This window comes from Aplidium turbinatum, chromosome 5, assembly GCF_918807975.1.
Source record: "Aplidium turbinatum chromosome 5, kaAplTurb1.1, whole genome shotgun sequence".
Classification (NCBI taxonomy): Eukaryota; Metazoa; Chordata; class Ascidiacea; order Aplousobranchia; family Polyclinidae; genus Aplidium; species Aplidium turbinatum.
Window position 1 is genome coordinate 19847378 of NC_137476.1, and position 19521 is coordinate 19866898.

A 19521-nucleotide genomic window follows, 5' to 3' on the forward strand; every position below is an offset into this window, starting at 1 on the left:
CCAAAGTGTCATCTTATGCACAGTGCATTCCTACTCTTGCCATGGAAGTGAAAAAGGCTTTAATATCATCAGTTTTTGCTGACCAAGCAAAAATAGGGTTGCCAGGTGATTGTTTAATATCTTACTGTACACCGCCAGACTTTACCTAAAAGGGCAACTAGCAGTCGCATCATATGTAATTGTTGTTGTGGTTGTTAAAGTTGGAAATTTTTACAATTTAAAAAAGATAAACAAAGTTTTTTCTTCAAAAAAATTGTACCTGGCAACTCTCCACTGGCAACAAATGTCAAAGACAAAATCGACTACATGTTTAAGGTTACTGAATATTTTTGCGTGAAATTTTACAGAAATACTCTACATAGCAATAGTCACCCTGTGTGATAATTCGATTTTTGATTTTTTTAAATTTTTTGATTTTCACATCGCCTTAGTGGGTATACAAGTCCCCCCCACCCCTCTTGGCAACTCATGACAAAGACAGGACTCAACCAAACATATAGGGTGAAACTACTTTACCCTTGCCTTTGCTTTACTGTCCACACACTTCAATCCACATGTTTTGGTCAATTCCTCTTTATCATGAGTTGCCAAGGGTGGGGGAGGGGACTTGTATACCAGCTCCCTAGTATTTTTTTTATTACAAATTGTTAACACTTTTGGCTTTCATTCCGAGCAAAGATGTAGCTAACAAATGATAGACCTGTGTCTGCGGTTACTTACACTTGTGTTGTTTTCTAAACTGGTGAGAAAGTCTATTGAAATGAACCACATTTCCATGTCGATGCAGTGAAAATATACACAATATTATAGGTCTGCTTGACGATAGAGGGCCCAAAATTATTCTGGCCCCGGGGCCCACAAAGGGTTTAACACAGCACTAGTTTCAAGGAACCATTAATAAAATCTGCTAGTGCAAATTCAAATGTAGCCTATATTTTGCTAAGTGTTTCCTGTATGAAATTGAAATGAGCTCAATTGCCAATCTGTTAGAGAGACTTTTCATCCAATAATTTTTGTAATAAGTATAAAAGTGTTCATACTGTTAGAAAGTTGTAGGTAAATTGGCTAAATTAATATTTATGAAGTTATAGTTTTGCTTGAACTATATTTTAGCCCATATTTCATCATTCGCAGAGACTACATGGCATTGCTTTGAAAGCGATTACCAACAGGGGCCCCTAAACTTAGCTGTGCCTCGGGCCCTCGTGAGCCTTAATCAGACCCTGGACATGCATTGTTTTTGCTGCAATGGTCGAAAATAAAAACAACTGAACTCAATCTTTTCTTTGTCGGAAAACAACAATGATAGGGGAACAAAAGAAAAAGGTGGCATATTCATAGAAGTTTAAAACGTGCGTAGGCCTACGATGCAGATTTAAAGGTTACGTAGATGAAAGCAAATTAAGCTCGGTCGCCAAACCTAACAGTTTAAAATAGATGAATTAGTTGAAAGAACCAATTTAGTCCAGTCGCTGAACTTAAAAAATATGGTCAAACCCGGAAAAAAAATAATATTAAGCTAAAACTTTGCCAGATGGTTCTATTGATGATGTGTAGAGTATAAAAAAAGCCCCATGATTCTTTTTTAGAAATAGTGAGTTTTGGCCATTTTTCCACAATGGCAGCAGCTCCCATCGGCCAAAAATTCGAAATCGTCTAAAATTGATCTTTTATACCACATTAGAAAGATAATTTAATGCTGAATCGCTTTCAAACAAGAACTATAGTCAAAGAATACACACTTTTGATGTTATAAGACTTGTTACTCAATGCAACAAACAGTGTGCCACTGTAGCCTACCAGCCTCATCTCTTAATCACAGATCAATTTCGCTATAGCGAAATTCAACCTTTTACGAACAACAAAACACTTTATGCATTGAAATAACCAAACATCAAAGGTGTAAAGCAAATATATGGGCAGTTGAGTTACCAAGTAGCCTAACTATATGAGCAATTGAGCATACAGTGAATATATCCAAACCTGATGCTAATAGCATGACAATGCAGGGAGGCGCGGATTTATGGGGAGGTGGCCCGGGCCCCCCGAAATTTTGTGAGGAATTGTTGAAATTGTATGTTTCCACATCAAATGGTTTGAACAAACTGCGCATAGGAAACCCTTTTTTGATTGCGGCTTAGACTATCTTGGACCTTTAACCTTTGTTGAAGGTAGAAGTCACAAAAAAGCTTGGGGACTCTTGTTCACATGTATGGCATCTCGCGCTATTCATGTTGAGCTGGTTACGTCATTGTCGCTGAGTGATCTTTTACTTGCCTTTACAAGGTTTACAGATTTACGTGGGCAGGTTAATGCTATCTATTCCGACAATGGAAGTACCTTTCAGGCAGCATCTAAGAAGTTACCCGAGTTGATAGAATCAGCTGAATTTCACAACGCCCTGAGACAGAGAGAGATAAACTGGGAATTTATACCTCCGTATGCTCCGGCGCAAGGTGGCCCTTGGGAGGCAATGGTTAAACAATTTAAAATTGCATTTTTTCACATTTTGGACTCACCAATTCGTAAGCCCAATTTTATTGAACTGCTTACGTACACAGGCAGTGCCGTTCGGATCGTGAACGAACGCCCTTTGGTACCTTTGAGTGACGACCCTAGGGATTTTACTGTCATCACCCCTGCCTCACTTTTGACCCCATACTTAGACCCATACTGTGCTGTTGGGCAACCACATGATCGTGACCAATTAAGAAGGGATTATCGGTTCAATTTGTCACTTTCTCAGCAGTTTTGGAGTAAATGGATCGATTTTTACTTGCCAGGTCTTCAAGGCCGGAAAAAATGGCTAAAAATGGCCGAGAATTTGGAGCCTGGTCAACTTGTAGTGGTAGGTTCTCTCCAGGACATTGGTAAACGTGGGAAGTATCAACTTGGGAGGGTGCATGAGGTAGTTCCACAAATTAGGAAAGGGAAGCCTGTGGTTCGTAGAGCTAAAGTTGCCGTCTGCAACTATGATGAGAGTACGGGGAAAGTGAAAGTAGACTATGTGTTGAGGGATATTTCGTGCCTCGCCCCCGTAAAGAACACCTAAGTGTTAGGGTTTGAGCCTGGTTTTGTCTGCGGTGGCCGACACTTGTCTGAGCCCAGAACAGTCGGTTATTATCGCAACCATTGTATATAGCGTCATTTTTTGCGTGTACCTACTACCTATGGTACCAATTTCATGTATCGTCGTGTTTATTCTTATTGCTGTTCATTCTTTGCATGCCCTTTGTATTTGCGTATTAACTTAAACGTGAGTGATTCAAACAATTTGTGTATCATGTGTTTTTATTCATTGGCTCACAATTGTCGTCAATTCTTTTTTAGTTATGCCATGTCAGACTGTCATAACTAGGGGCGGCTATGTTCCAGACAATTGTTCACCTAATCAAACGTCATATAAAAAACCGTTCAAGTCTACTGAATATTACGTCATGGAAATTCCTAAAACATGAGCCAAAATTGCACCATCGTTCGTAAGACTTGTGTCAAACCGGTTTAAACCTGTTTAAACATGAAATATTGCGTCACGAACTGCTGACGTGCCTTTGAGTTATCACAAATTTTTCTGATTCATTCTTGAAGTTGTGTGTTGGAAGTCGGTCGCACATTTAACTGGTTTATTTAGTGCTTGCTAGCTGGACAAATTCTCCGTCTTTTATCCAAGTAATCTGTATCGTAGTGACAGTTTTTAGAGGTGTAAGGCGTTGCATCTCGATTTCGATAGCCGCGGGCTAATTTTACAGGAATACACTTATTGAATAGACGTTTTAAGGAGTGTTTCTTTTTCGGTCACTACATGCAGACAAACGGATCCGGGAACTTTATGTTACAATTTTCCCACGAAGAGATTATGGTTTACCGCTGTGACCAATAGCCTTTAACCTAGCAGGCTTTTGTGATATCAGCAACGTCATCTAGAGATTACAGTGATGAAATGATACACAGTTCTGGGAGAAATCCAGAGGCTTACCGGTACTTTAGGTTTGATTTAGGCTGACAAAGCCAACATAGTGTGGTCAAAGTCAACATTTAGCTTATATGAGGCTTTATCATACAAAAACATAACATTAAATAAGCCAATAAGGTGGTTAAGGTCAACATCGAGAGTAAATATTAGGTTTTATCATACAAACCTAATACTTTTTTTACCACTAGTTATCTGGCAAAACCAAATATAAGCCATATTTTAATAAACAAACAAAAACCTGGCTCAAATTTCATTCTTAAAAATTTTGTTTGGTTGTCCGCTCCAGCCTTCCAAATGTCAACTTCGAGTGTTTTACCTTGTTAATTTTACAGCTATAATCACAAAAAGTCGTTTATCTCGAAAACTTGAAAATGGCGGATATTAGGTTATAATCACGGGAGAGCTGTATAGGCCTATCCATGCCACGATTTCTTTTGCTGTAGGTTAGGTGGTAGGCTATAGGCTACACAACACATTGCACTTTTAGACATTTGTTTCCGGTAACAAACGAACCAAACTGAGTTTGTCATCAATAACGTCTACAAGCGTTGTATCAATATAAAACGTATAAAGGTAGAAGAATAATTTTTTGTGAAAGTAGGCCTATGAGCATGGCCTTTGAAATGCCATTTAATATCTTACAGTGAAACAGGCAATGAACGTTCAACAACAGTTCCATACAATGCGCCAGTTTTTTGTAGAATTTACAAATCAGCATGTTACATTGGTAGGCTAAACAAAATGTTTAGAAAACAAATAGCCCTATAAGCCGTCGCTGAAACGTCACCAAGCAATATAATCCCGTTGAAAATATAGGCATAAAAACCCAAACTGTCAAAAAAAGGACATTTAAGCATTTTTCAGTGTCCTCGGAGGACAATTCATTTTTCTTGAAAAAAGAGGACAAATCTTCTTAAAAATGGTCGTATGGTAGCCCTATGTTACGAGAGTCGAACCAGCTTCGCTTGATCTTAAAGATTTTTTACATCATTGTTCAACACAAGCTTTTTTTACTATTAGAACTAATATCTTGATAACATAACTAATGCTATTCAAATATTTATTAAAATCACTTTGAATGTTGTTGCAACCAAATGAACTATGTTGTTGCTGATAATACTCCCGTGTTTCTCGGCAGTCGATTGTAGCAAGAGTTGTAGCTACACCAGTATGGTTAGCGAACACATTGCTTGCTGTTCTATAATGAGTAGTCAGGTAGTGCTGACTCCAGGAAGATCACTCCTTCTCAACAATTACACGCCCTTTCATTAAAAAAAAAAACTTTTTCACTACTTCTTATGGAAAAATTTTATCCTTGCTGGTTGCCAAGTTGCTAATGCTGCACCGGAGATTACTAACGATATTTTTCTTACATTACCTTTTTTTTGGTTCAAATCATTAATAACTACGACTTTGAGGTTTCTTATAGACAGATTTGTAGATTGAGTAGGGGCGTGATGCCTACCCATGGTCAGGCTCACTCGACTGCCAATCGATATAGGCTATTGGTTATGAATCAAATTCACAATGAGAATAAAAAACCTGTTTTTTGTCTGGCATCTAAAGACTTCAGTACAGTTATATAATCAAAAAAGTAATATTACATCCAGTACATCTGGTAAAGGCGTCCTAGTATCGGACATTTTTAAATGTCTCAAACCTTCTGCAGTTGAATTGCCCCGTTAGCTTAGTGGTTATGCTCTGGGCTCAAGATCTCTGGTTCGACTCTCGGGGTGTGCGCTTGAGCAACGCATTTCAGGACTGCTCTCCGGCACCTAGTGAATAGAATAATTCCCCGGCAGCAAAAAATTTCACTCTGTCTATCTCGGTAACCGGTCCTGCGACTCTACAAGTATGCGACGCCTCTACAATATAATATAGAGCCTCTACAAGCATAGTACATATAGAGCCTCTACAATGTAAGTATAGAGCCTCTACAAGTATGCAAAACTACCAAGGATAATAATTAACCTATCAAGGCTTTGTCAGTCCGAAGATAAAGATTCAAAACCAACCATGATAGCTATAAACTTTTTTAAAACTGAGGTCTCAAACATAACCCTAGCTCTATAACTTTTAATCTAGGCTATATTATATAATATTTTATCTGCCCCAATAGGAGCCTTTTACAATCTCCAATGCAGCATACTTTTACTACTTAATATAATTTTTCTATGTAGGCTGGGAAAACCTCATAGCTAGCATTTCAACTGTACCCAAGTTTTGCAACATTTAAAGGCACCCATGTTATCCTCAGGCTTTGTTCAAAAATACTATTGTATTATGCAAAAGAAAGCGGCTTTTCTTTATACATAATCGCTATTGACATGTTGCAGAAGGGCTGGTTGGTTCCATAGAAGATATAAGTGATTAATTGTGGAAATCTTTATCCTCAGATTGAGACAGCTTCTTTCAGAGCCTAAACTTGGCAGTTTTACATACTTCTACAGGCTTTGATCTACTGACGCAGCCCCCCCCCCGGGTACAAACTAGGTTGCATCCTGGCAGTTTTACATACTTCTAGAGGCTTTGATCTACTGACGCAGGCCTGATTATCAAAATTGAAGAATGAAGTTGTCACTTGTTGTTGACATGGATATTGTCTGTAATTTTTTTATTAGTTTAATACATTCAATTATTATTATAAACAAAGACTTATCAGCATTGTTTCAGTTGCATTTGTACAACTATACCAGTTTTACTTGTTAGCATATTTAACTACGGTAGCCTACTTGGCTGATTGTTGTAAAAACTCTAAAATGTTGTTCTTACTTACCCCACAACTTGTATCATATATTGAGTAGAATCAGTTGTTTTGATTTTCTTGTGGAATGCATCACCAGTGTTGACTTGCAAGACCTTGTTTCACAATTTGTATATATCTGATGATTTATTGAAGAACTTCATGACATAAAAACTTGACTTTTTTGCTGTTAAAACATGGTAATATTTTGTTACTTGTCAGACATAGTTTTATTTGCATCAAGTTTTGTATAATTGTATTTTGTATTTCTTTAAATTGTTGTTTTTGAAACCTGAAAGATAAAGCAAAACATGTTTTTCAACAAATTGTTTTACTTGTCTAAGTATTTTTAGTTTTGACAGAACAATAGTACCGCACCTTATTTTATATTATAAGGTTTAACAGCTTGTGACATTGAGAAACATTGGAAAATTGACATTATATGTAGTTGTCATACCACTCGGCATGCGACAACTGACCAAGTGCTTCAACTCAGCAAGTATATTTCAGCTACTGCCAAGTCAACAAATGAGATTTATTTGCTCAATTTTGACTTGCTTGGTCGTCGCTTGTTAAACTCATTGATATAGCTGACTTGTGACATGCTAAGCTTCAGCTTGTTCAATGTTCAGCTGTCACTTCATCAGTTTTATCATTTATTAACTTCAGCCACTTGCTGAAATATTGTTGGTTTAGTGGCTTGCTCAACTGCCACAGTGCCACATGCTCAGTTCACAACTGCTGATTGTAGGGAGACTCATTAAACGCATGTTGTACAACAAGATATAATTCTTAACCCATTTATGCCTAGCGTCCTATATGTAGGACACCTACTCAAATTAAATTTTTTCTTCGCACGTTCAGTTTTTAGATTTAGATGAAGTCAAATACGTTTATGAGTGTTTTTGCAGCATATATCACAACTTTTTTTAAAAATTGCTTGTTTTGTTGAGACTTGACATCATTTTCAATTTTCCCGATTTTGCTAATTCTGAAATTTTGAAGATGCATGTCGAATTATATCAATAAATCCGCATATGCAAATAAGCTTCCAAAAATATTTGTCATTGTCTTTATTCGTTATGTATCAACATATTTTACAGCAAATGTTTAAATTTAATTGGCAGCAAAATTTTCGAAAAAATTGATTCAAAAGATTGGTGTCCTATATATAGGTCGCCAGGCACACGTGTTCGCAAAATGAAGCAAAAGCGACAATCAATTCCCACGCATCAAGTGGTATCAAACAGCGATTCCCTATGATTTCTACGCTGTATAACAAAGTAGTTGTGTTTGTTTTTAGAACAATAACATAATTATCGTAATTTACTGAAATTTTTGATAATTTTTTAGTTCTCTCTTGGTGTTTTTACATGGAGAGCATCTTGACGTAGGCGAATTCGGCCTTAAAGCGATTTCGATCCGCTAAATGACTTATTTCAGTGATGTGTTGCTTTGCTAATTTTCATCTTCGTATTTTGTGAACTTTTGCTTCAATAAAATGCTCGATGACAAGAGATTTCCCATTTATCACTTTGAGCGATAACGATTAGGCCTACGCATTACGCACAAGAAACTTGCGAAATTTGATAGCCTAGCGGATTTGCCTAGCGTCCTATATGTAGGACGGTCTTTTTCTCGACCAGTACTAACATAATTAAGAAAAAATTAATTGTAAAATATTTTTTAGGTCATGATTATGCAATACTTAATTTTTCAAAAAAAATTTTTAAGTACTTTCACTTTCGGCACAAATGGGTTAAAGAAGGCAAAATTTATATTTGAAATTTTTTTTTCTGCATTAATTTGTTTTCTAATTGATTGTGGACCTTGATATTAGACTGGTCAGAAAAATAACATTTAGTGTTGTAGGCAGTAGCATTGACAGGGGGTTCACAGGTACTTTTGAACCCGGGGTCAGGATAGTTTTAGGGGCCTGGAAATATAAAAACACCACAAAGTATTTTTTGGATACAATGCGTTTTTTTTATAAATGTTCATCAATAACTAACGCTACAAGAGATCCAATTCAAAGGTGGCAAACGTGGCCTATGGAACCATTTTCACAGTCCTCAAGAAGGATTTGAAGATAAGCCCATTCAAACACATGAAGAAACAGTTACTAAATGCCAATACCATTGAGAAACATCTCTCCAGAGCCAGAATTCCGCTCTCACGCATTGAAGGAGGAGGTACTATGTCAAACCTTGTGTTCAGCGATGAGAAGAAATTTGATGTTCAGCATCATTTTAACAGTCAGAATGATTGTGTTTGGTCAAGAGATTTTGACATGGAACCCCAGGTAGTCACTCGGAGACAAGGGGCAGTATCAGTGATGGTGTGGGCCGCAGTCAACGAATCGGGAAGGAGTCCATTGACTTTATGGACCAAGGAGTAAACTTTAACCAAGAAAATTACCAAAATGATATCCTTGAGGGTTCAATGTTGCCTTGGGCAAAGAAACACTTCAAAAAACGTAATTGGTCATTCCAACAAGATTCTGCTCCTTCATATGGAGCTAAGAGAACACAAAACTGGCTTCCAAGGAAGAATGGTCTCCTTCATCCCCAGACCTGAAGCCCCTAGACTTTGGCACCTGGTCTTTTTCAAAGTGTCTCCGACTTGTTATCGATGCAAATGGCAGACACAATGAGTAAAACTTGTTCCTAAGTATTTATTTATTTGACAATAATATATGTTTATTACTCAAAAATTGTCTACCATTTGTTAAATATATTTGTTTGAAGTTGTAACGTTAATTACTGATGACCCTGTATAAATCTTGATTTGGGGTGCAAGGATCTCATTAGTACCGGGCCCAAAATATCCTTTCATCGGCCTTGTGTGTAGGTTTTACCCAGGTTTAATTTTCAAAATCAGTGGCATTTCTTCTACTATTTGGACCAGAAAGTTGATTTTTTGTTTTATTGTTTCACTACATCCATGTTAAATTTCACTTTTAAAAGAACAATTGTTTCTCTGTGTGGTTCAGAAACAAGTGCTAATTGCTTGACTGAAAATTTTTTACCAATTCTGGTAGGATTGTCTATTTCTGTAAGGCACTACTCAGTGTTTCAAAGCCATACAATGCTTTCTGGAGTAAACTTCAACAGATGATGAAAATTTCATGTTTTATGTACAGTTGGTAGTTTTGTGCAAATGCACTTGTTATGACATGCATGTAACTTATTAAAGTGGGGTTTAGGACATTTTAACATGGCTGACCTGTCACAACACAACTGATTGCGCTGACCTGTCTCAGGGACATCTCACCTAGAGGCTGTTTGGCATGAATATGATATTACTTACATCAAATATAGTTAGTACTATCTGAATTTTTAACAGCCTGTTTCACCTCAAACGGATCATCAGAAGAGTCTTATTCATATAGAATCCTATTATTATTATTATTAAAACATTCTATTTGAATAAGACTCTTCTGATGATCCGTTTGAGGTGAAACAGGCTGTTAAGAATTCAGATAGTAATAACTATATTTGATTTAATTTGCTCTGCTTTGCTTTTTTGCTTAGCATTGAGCACTTTTGTAGTACGGTATTAATAGTTTTCATTGTTTTTGATATTACTTACAGATATTTTTGAACACTTCTAGAAAGTCATTTTTTGTACAAAAGACTTTAAGAAAACAACATTTTTGTAAATCCAAAGTCATCTGAGCTGCCTATTCTTACGAGAATGACTCACTCGGATCAAATCTAATGAATCACGTTCGCATTTTTACATAGCATTGATATTACCGCAGCAAACATTGCCAACTATTTTCCAGCTTGGAAGTAAAAGGAACACAATGAAATTATTTAATAAGATCTTAGTTGATATGAAAGCAGAGGTCCAAGTTTCCAGTCAAGCAAGTCACGCTGTAATATGGAAGCAATAATCAGATTAGTAAGATCGACAAAAAGTCTAGGCACTGCATGGAATATCTGTAGTGTACAAGGCAAGATTAATGTAGACTTCGCACTAAGTAGTCTCATAGTGAGATATACCCTGTGGTAAGACGTTCTTGCTGCAGGTCGGTCGCGACAAAATGTTGTGTGCCCATTAAAGTGTGCTGTCCGAACATTTACATTCTTAGACTGTTTTAATAGCCTAATAAAAATTGCATACACTTTTATAGCTCAACATACAATGTGTCAAAGGCCACTTCGAATGGAACTCACAAACCAATGAATTGGAATTATTCAGGTGCCGGTAATAGTTTTTGAAAAGCAAAAAGCAATTACTAAGTTGTCAAGTTATGATATCATATATGTCAAACAAAACTTATTCCTTTATACAGCATCAAAACATGTGTGTCCTTCACATTATCTTACCTAGCCTACCTTATGTGGTTGACAGACACTTTAAGTTACAGTTTGTTTTGATATGTTGGTGACTCTTCGATTATTGCCATCAAACTTCGTGTTTTTACAGTGACAGGGATACTAGCGGTGACAATTACAATGACAGACGAAGAAAAAGTCGACTTGGTTACAATGGTCGTGTGCTGCAGTTTCCAAATTATATGAAAGATAGGTTTGATGTTTTTTTTTTCCATTTTTATCAACCATTGTAGTTGTACTAAAATTTATATAGTCTTGCCATCTGACATAAAGTGTGATCGGTTGTGAAAAACGTTTTCCTCAGGCATAGGAAACTTGTTTGGAAGCTTGATCTTGGCAGTTTTGAAAACTTAATAAGCTTTGAACCACTGGCACTTACTACGTTCCAGAGCTCATTTGGTGCTTTGGTACTTCTCTCGAATTTGTAGAGTTGTCATTTAAGTGCATTGCTCAGGTGTACACACTCAGAGTTGGATTATTATTTTTTGATCTGTTCTTTGCAAATCGAGGTGTCTATCCACTGAGCTATTAGGATAAGTGAACATTAAATATTTTCAGTCCATTTGTTATATGGCTTTATTGTATATCATAAGCATTGTTCGTTCCCAATACCAATACACCACCTAGAGCAGAACTACCTCGGAAGGAATGGGTGAAGCTTAATCTTGTGGACTGAGGTGGGCCGTTTCAATAGTAAAATGTTTCAATTGGGCCTCGCCAACTCATCATCTCATGCATGTAACTCAGATTTTCAGACCGCATACCACTTTATCTAGCAATGTCATGTATATGGACCCCAGAATAGATACGTGAACCTAACAACTCTCGATGACTCACAATCCATTGGCTGCTGCGCCTGGAATTAACAACATGACCTGTGGCAGTGTGGCGGCCTCAAATGCAAGAAGAAGAATTTTGTATGTAGCTTCCCTGAGCTTGAAGTTTGAAAAAGGTTTTCATGATTATTTTCTGCATTTAGAATAACCTCTGGCAAAACAACTCATGGAATATTGTCAACCTCTGGCAACCCTGGTGTCACAAATCGACTGGCTGGCCAAGCAGCAAGAATTTCACCAAGATTGGGGCTTCTTCGTGGGCAAAAGTCAACTGTGACCCTAAATGATGTTAAAAATGTTGCGTTATCAGACGCTAACAGAGAGAGGATGGAAGATGGTGCTCTTGTGTCTCGTTCTTTTAAGCAAGTTTATGTTTTTTTCTTAATTGCTCACAGTAACGTAGGTCTGTTTTGATGTTGATTGTGAGAGTTTTACTTGAGTTGGGCAATTTTGCATACTTTCCAAAAACGTTTGTACCCTAAACTATTGAAGTATTTGGTAAACAAACTTGATTGTACAGCTATTAAACATGAAATGATATTTGTGTTATCCTTTGAAATTAGAATCATATTATAACTGCGTGACTCTTTGGTTAATTGAGACGGAGCTCTCATCTTACTTGGGTAATTTTACTTCTGTACCATATCTGGTCACACTAATGGACACTGGACATTAAAATTTACCATTGAGGTCACCTCTTTGCTAGAAGAAGGTAAACATGATTGGTAGACAATATCAGGCAATAGCGCAGCATTGTCTTCAGAATGTGAGTACAATTAAGGACTCAACGGTTCCGTGGCAAACTGTGAAAATGGATTGACTGATTGGCACATATGGAAACATCACGTTCAGTGGTATGATCAACTGCAGTGATATTGCCTGTATTGGGCATCTGTATAAACAATACGCGTAACTTGAAATAATATCATTATGTATCATATCTCTACATTTTTTACAGAAATTTACTCTACAAAGATCAATTCAACAACTTTCTAGTCACTTTAGTGCGATACTTCCAATGCTTCTTTGAGAGTTTGGAACAGCAAAAGCGGCCACACAAGACCAGCTACCTTGAGCCGAGCAAGTGTGTTGCTAAGAGTGCTTTGATTGAAAATCTGTGTTGTGTTTTCTTGTTTACGGCTTGATAGCCCGGCCGCCAAAGTCAAAGCGCACCTCCTATAGAATAAACTTACTTAACTGTTTTGTAAGTGTCGTTTGAAATAGACTTGCAATAACCAATTTCAACACGTAAATCGTAGATGATGCTTGTGCTTAACGCCAGGTCAACCTAATTGTAACAGCTTCTCCCTTCAAACAAGCTTGTTTAATGTTTATCAAAGCTTTGAGACCTAATTAAAATACTCTTCCGAAAATGGGCTAATTAATCATGAGCAAACCGAACAATGCCTTTAGGTTTTTGAATAGTTTGAAAGGATTTAGAGTTATGAAGTCTCACTTCCAATCTACTTGACCGTTCTTGAGATTTCCAAATGTTTTGGAATAAAGCTAATGGCACCCGAATTGGCAAATGTTTTAATAGTTCTGCTGGACATTCCATCGACTCCTGATACTTTTGTTCTCCAGTATATCGGGTACAAGTTGTTGACTTTTGTAGTCTTTTGTCTGTGGTTGCAGTTGGACATCCTGATATATTTTTTCAATATATTTTCCACTGATTCAAACTTCTTGTGTGTCGTGAAGATCTTTTCCATTGTCTACACTTAATCGTGGTTTTGGATTTGAAATTGCCACTTTCATCTTTCTACATTGTTCTCCACAATATATATCTGTTTTTATTTTTTCAACCTTGTCGTTGGAATTCAGCGTTCAGGTTTTTGAATTTTGTTTTGATGACATTTGCTTTCTTTCTTTCCGGCTTTCTTTCTCTGTTCTGCTATGGTAATTCATTCCACCAATAACTTTTTGGTACCTTTTAGCCTGGAGGTTATTCTGCACCAATTTTGAGCAAATGTCTCAGATTTTTACAAAGTTGATCAAAAGTTATAATTGGGCTCATCATCCACAAAAATGACAAAAAGTGGAATCAGTTGTCGTTTGATGCCTCCTGTAGAAGCATTTCTATGGAAACGACCCAATATATAAAAATATATTGTAACAATGAAAACTATTAATACTACAAAAAGGCAAAGCAGAGCGAATTAAATCAAATGTAGTTATTACTATCTGAAGCCTTTACAAATTGTTTCACCTAACGGATCATCAGAAGGTCTTATTCAAATAGAATTTCTATTTGAATAAGACCTTCTGATGATCCGTTAGGTGAAACAATTTGTAAAGGCTTCAGATAGTAATAACTACATTTGATTTAAAAATATATTGTATATACCTTAAAAATTGATAGAGCTAAAACAAAAATTAATTGAACCATAACTATGACATTCCTATAAGGAGTGGGCTAACTATGGGTCAAAGGTACTTTTTTTTCTTATTTTTCAGTGGGGACAGTTTTTTTGTATTTCATTTAACTCATCTCAACATAAAATGGTGCAAACATTGCTAAAAAACTCAGAATTTTTAGAAACTAAAAAAATAAACATATAAAAATGTCGTTGTTCTGATTCATTTAAAAAAATAGTTATATATACAGTAGCTTTATTGGTTTCCAAGATACAATAATTTTCTACTTTTTAGGTCGTTTCCATGGAAACGCTTCTACAGGAGGTGTCAAACAACAAGCGATTTAACTTTTTTTGTCATTTTTGTGGATGATGAGCCCTACGACTTTTGACCAACTTATGTAAAAATCTTGAGACATTTGCTCAAAATTGGTACAGACTACTGGAGGTTCCAACTTATGGTACCACTTTGTCTTCACGTTTTCGTTATGTCATTATACCGTATTTCGGCAGAGCAGAATTTTGTGGTAGGTTTACCAGGTCAGAGCCGCTTAGCCAACGTGTGTGGCATACATTATCGCCTACTCTTCGCTAGGTTAAAGAAAACACTTGATCTTAAAATAATAGAAAGAATGTTTATGTGATTAAAAATAAAATGTTTATCCACCACAACTCCCGTTACGATGCAGTTCATGAATCATTTACACAGATCGAGCAAAGCTGTTGTATGGTTGTAGACAATTTTTAAAAAGTAATATAAAACTATTATATACTTTGTTTTGACTTTAGAAACGATTTGTTAAGGTAAAGTCCCCTCAAAAAGTTTCTCTCATAGGCAAGAACACTGTATGGATATTTGTATAGTTTTGTTTTGACTTTTTTCATTGTTGAAGCTTAATCCAAATCAAACTTGAAATATTTATTGAAAAATAGAACTTACTAAAAAACAACTTATAACAGAGCGGAGATCAAGGCCATAGAAGAAACAAAGAAAAAAATGGTTGTTGCAAAGCGCCATCTGGGACAAGCTTATTGCACTCTGCTGCTGGGGACGGGAATGGAAAAGCAACATCACATGGGATGCGGAAAGCAAAGGGTCTCGTCAACTCATAGGTGGGTAATGGTTTGGAAGACTGGCATATTGTTGTGATAATTTTCTTAACCGGGGGTTCTCGCACCCCTAAGGAGTGGGGGAACCCCCGGTTAAGAATTCCTGTACTATGCTATGAATATAGTATTACTTGTACTATAGTAGCAGCTAATCTACATTGCATGTAATGTTTTTTGAAGAACTATGTGCATTAAACAAAAAGCTTGCATATTTCGAGGTCTAAAACACTAAATTATTTCAGGTGGTTCTGTTTTACAGTGGCTAACTGCCAGTAAATTATAATAGAACTCTTTATTGGTTGACTGTGCGCTGCCTATCAATAAACCGGTAACGAAAGTCAGTCAGTTTGTCGGCAAGAAAATATTGCTAGAGCTGCGCACACACGCGGGATAGCTTAAGACGCAAATGGGCGACTTCGTCAATGAACCCATGTAGCCTTTCGCATGCAAGACAAACGCTGATAAGATTTGTTTGTGTTTATGTATGAACTTACTGCGTGTCGTGTTTCTTGATTTCTTCATCGCAACTGGAAGTTTCATTTCGTTTTTGCTGCGCTAACAATGCTCAGTACTTTATTTTTTACTTTGTGTGTCGCTTCGTAGATCTTAAAGTGGTGAATTCTTAAAAATAAAATACACACTACACAGGTTGCAAAACATAAAAACTACATTGCTATCCTTTCTTGTCGTTTGCAGGGATATGAAAATGTACGAAGATCTTTATCTGTTTTGTACGTCACTGGTACACGTCACATTTCGTAGGAAAGAGCTGGAAAAGATCCGTTTTGAAGTTGGCGATATGCTTCGATCATCAACGTATAACCCAGCTGCACGAAAGAGTAGACATACAGCCTCAGAAAAGCCTTTACACTTTCATAAGCCCTGTGAGTTCTTGGCATTCATATTCGAGCGGTAGTTTTATCCAAAGTCTTTGCGTCATTTTTAGGAAATACTTACTCAATAAAACTCTTTACCAAATTGATTTCTCGGAAGCTTAGTTTAAAAAATCGAAAAATAAATCATAAAAATGATGCAAGAAGTGCTCGTGACTGTGAATGATGGCGCATTTTGTTTAACCCTCATCACAAGGAAGGATCATAATGATGATGATGATTATTTGGCTCCACTATGTTTCTATGGTATGATGTCCTGTGTCAGTTCATGCGATAGACAGACACTATTACGTATTCTTGCACCTTGATACATTTAGCCATGTAGGAAATAAAACTGTTAGTTGCCAACGATCAATAAAGGTGGTTCTATTGTTATGTCATGGCGGTATGTTACTTATAGATGTGAAGGACAATGCAAAGCCAATCAGTAAACGAGTGAAGGAGCTGCTGGCTGTCAAGCTGCCTCCTATCAGCAAACTAACACCTGCGGAACATCGCCGTCAGCATGGGAAGAGACCCGCGATTACGAAGGCTATCCAGTATGAGAGCGTCTGTTATTTATCTTCAGTTTGTTTCCTTTGGTTTTGTGCTCCACATTTGCTTTTATTTTCAAATCAGCGCTGAGAAAAGACAGAAAACTCGCATTAAAACCTTTTATGGAGAAGCAGTGTTGCAATGCAGCAATTGAATCAAATGACGTTTACTTCGCTTCGTTATAATTGGATAATATTATTTCACAGCTTTAGTTTTAATGACGTATAAAACAATTCATTGGCAACAATGTGATGCATATTATGTTACAGCCAGCGATCTGAAGCTTTAATCTCTCTTCTACCGCTGCCCCAAGAAAGCTCCAACTATTTGTTTAAAACGAACGTGGAGCTTCGACAGCAATTTGTCAAAAATCAAAAGAAATCCGAACCTATGCCAAGTCTCCACAACTTAGATATTTTTGGCTTAGAGAAGTAAGCGACTGGTTGTGCAGTACGTAGGTGGTTTTGTGCGATTTTATAATGTCGTAGAATTGTCTATCTTCTGTATTGGTGGCTGCGATTCCCAAGAAGCTAAGTATGACTGCCGAAGGCATCGCAAAATTTGGAAATATTTAGAAGGTAATAAACTCATCACTAACTTCCATGGTCTGCCCTCTGAAGCTTTTCTTCTAGTTTGTAAAATTAAGTAGTCCAAATACATTCCTGAATAAATGATTTTACTAGAATTGGCATCATTGGTGAACCTTTGGATTTATTCAATCCTGACAATCTGATGCCAAAAAACACTGAAAGTGGTAATGAAGTGGACTCTAATGCTCCAGGTAGCGTTCTTACAGTTTTATGATATGTTTAAAACAACTCTTTTTTATTTATTCAAAAATGCTAATACGAATTTTGGACTTTCAAGATAAAACTCTGTCTGACAGATTATGTTTGGTTCGGAGTCAGACCGCTTTGTAAGTTTGAAGGATGGCACTGACTAGATATCAACGTCCATCATTCACAGACTGAAATATGTTCGATGAATTCATTATGTCGTTTCAACGTTTATTCAACACTCGTGTAAATAACCAACTTACTTATTGAACTTTCTGTCGCAGACTCGCCCGGACCTCACAGCACCAACAGCTTGTCAGGAGCGAGTGATAGAGCCAAGAACAGGCCCTTCTCTCGTGCCACCACTGAGGATAGCATCCAAGCTTAGCAGCTGTTGCGTGATCTGCACGAACGCTCACCCGTGCTTGACGACTTCGTTTCATGATTTCCTTCTTTGCTTGACCTTTACCTAAGCGCACCGTGAAATGTGCATTCATCCTACTTGCCCATATCCCACTGCTTTGGCGTTCAGACTTACCACTTGATACGTGATTTTTCAGACTTCTTTTCATAAAGTTTAAAAGAGATTTCAACCTCGATTTGTTGTAGTTTTATTTCTATACATTTGTAACCTTTTTTCTTCAAGGTTTCTTCTTACATTAGATGTTTCACATTAGATGTTTGGACACTGAAACAAATTTAAAGCAACATGCATTGTTCTAAAATGATAGTTATGAGTTGATCAAGTTTCTCTTGTCAAATGTGGTGTTCAAGTATGTTTCAATTCACTTGCGACCATTGCGCAAGGACTTTCGACATCCCCGACGTCAACCTTGGTCGCTGAAGTTATCAAATCCAAATTTGTGATTGGCACAGAAAATCGTTTGTTTATTTACGTTTACAATGTTTTCGTAGGACAGACATCGAAATATGAAAATTTTAACTAACGTACTCTATTTATATTTCTAATAGAATGTTCTTATCTTCTCACTTTTTACTGTGATCTAGACCTACTCTTGTGTTGCACCTATGGTATGTATATATTTTTGACATATTTTACCTATCTTGTTAATAAAAAAGCTATTTAGTGTTAATTTCAATTACTGAGAAAATCGTTTCTAAAGGTCAAGCTATCTGGGAGTACAGAACATACAGGGGCGTAGCCAGCACAAACATTCGAGGAGGGAGGCAAATAACTATCTTTACACATGTGAGTGAGCACGGGCTAGGAGTACCCGAAAGCGACGCACCCAAAGGGAGCCTTTCTCAGAAAATTTGGAAAAAAAATACCTTAAAATTGCTGATTCTAAGGATACTTTCAGCCTAAATCCACAGTAAAAACTTTGTCAAAGGATGCTGTAACAGAGTGTGAAGTGTTAATTTAAAGTATTTCGGGGAGGGAACGATTGTCCCCCCTGACTATTACGTCCCTGAAGACTTATAACACCCATTAATGTTAAAAGAACTAAAGCTCGTCGTTTTATTCCACACTTAGCTATAGTACAGTGATTCAGCCTAGGATCAGGAGGCTTTTTAAACAAAACATGTCAAATTTAACTTTAATTAATTGTATAACAGGATAGCTATTTTAAGAGCTCAGATACATTTAGTTCAAAATTTCGATCCACCCTACCCTAGGCCTACGCGTATTTATAATCTGCATCAGATGAGGCTTATTAACCAGTCAGATGGCAAGACTTAGATCAGCTGATTGCCGGCATGGCTAATGCACGTTAGGAAGGATGGTTGGAAATCTGTTTGAAAAACTTCATCCTCCTCCGACACAGAAGTCACCCGCATATCATCAAGACTGTTCTCATATCTTCTTCACTACATTTTTGATCATTCACGATCATCACTTTAATATCATGCTCAAATAATAATTAACATAAATTCCTGAACCATCAGTTACCAGTTCCTATTTTAAAACGATACCACTGTCATCGCTGCGAACAC

General features: G+C 36.9%; 1 protein-coding gene across 1 annotated transcript; it reads left to right on the top strand.

The window, feature by feature from the left end:
* The first annotated feature begins 6781 nt into the window (after window positions 1-6781).
* LOC145770540 (protein phosphatase 1 regulatory subunit 36-like) lies at window positions 6782-18619 on the top strand. Its single transcript, XM_082582217.1, has 11 exons — window positions 6782-6916; window positions 10855-10922; window positions 11151-11252; window positions 12039-12257; window positions 12854-12979; window positions 15213-15365; window positions 16059-16246; window positions 16656-16794; window positions 17059-17220; window positions 17473-17570; window positions 17850-18619. The coding sequence occupies exons 1-11, from the start codon at window positions 6914-6916 to the stop codon at window positions 17951-17953; spliced, it is 1362 nt and encodes a 453-aa protein (XP_082438343.1). The 5' UTR covers window positions 6782-6913; the 3' UTR covers window positions 17954-18619.
* The last annotated feature ends 902 nt before the right edge of the window (window positions 18620-19521 follow it).

Excerpts from the sequence above, each read along its gene's own strand:
- LOC145770540 (XM_082582217.1), top strand. Across the intron at positions 12,258-12,853 it reads CTTGTGTCTCGTTCTTTTAA|AAATTTACTCTACAAAGATC; the intron begins GCAAGTTTATGT and ends CATTTTTTACAG. Across the intron at positions 17,571-17,849 it reads AGTGGACTCTAATGCTCCAG|ACTCGCCCGGACCTCACAGC; the intron begins GTAGCGTTCTTA and ends TTTCTGTCGCAG.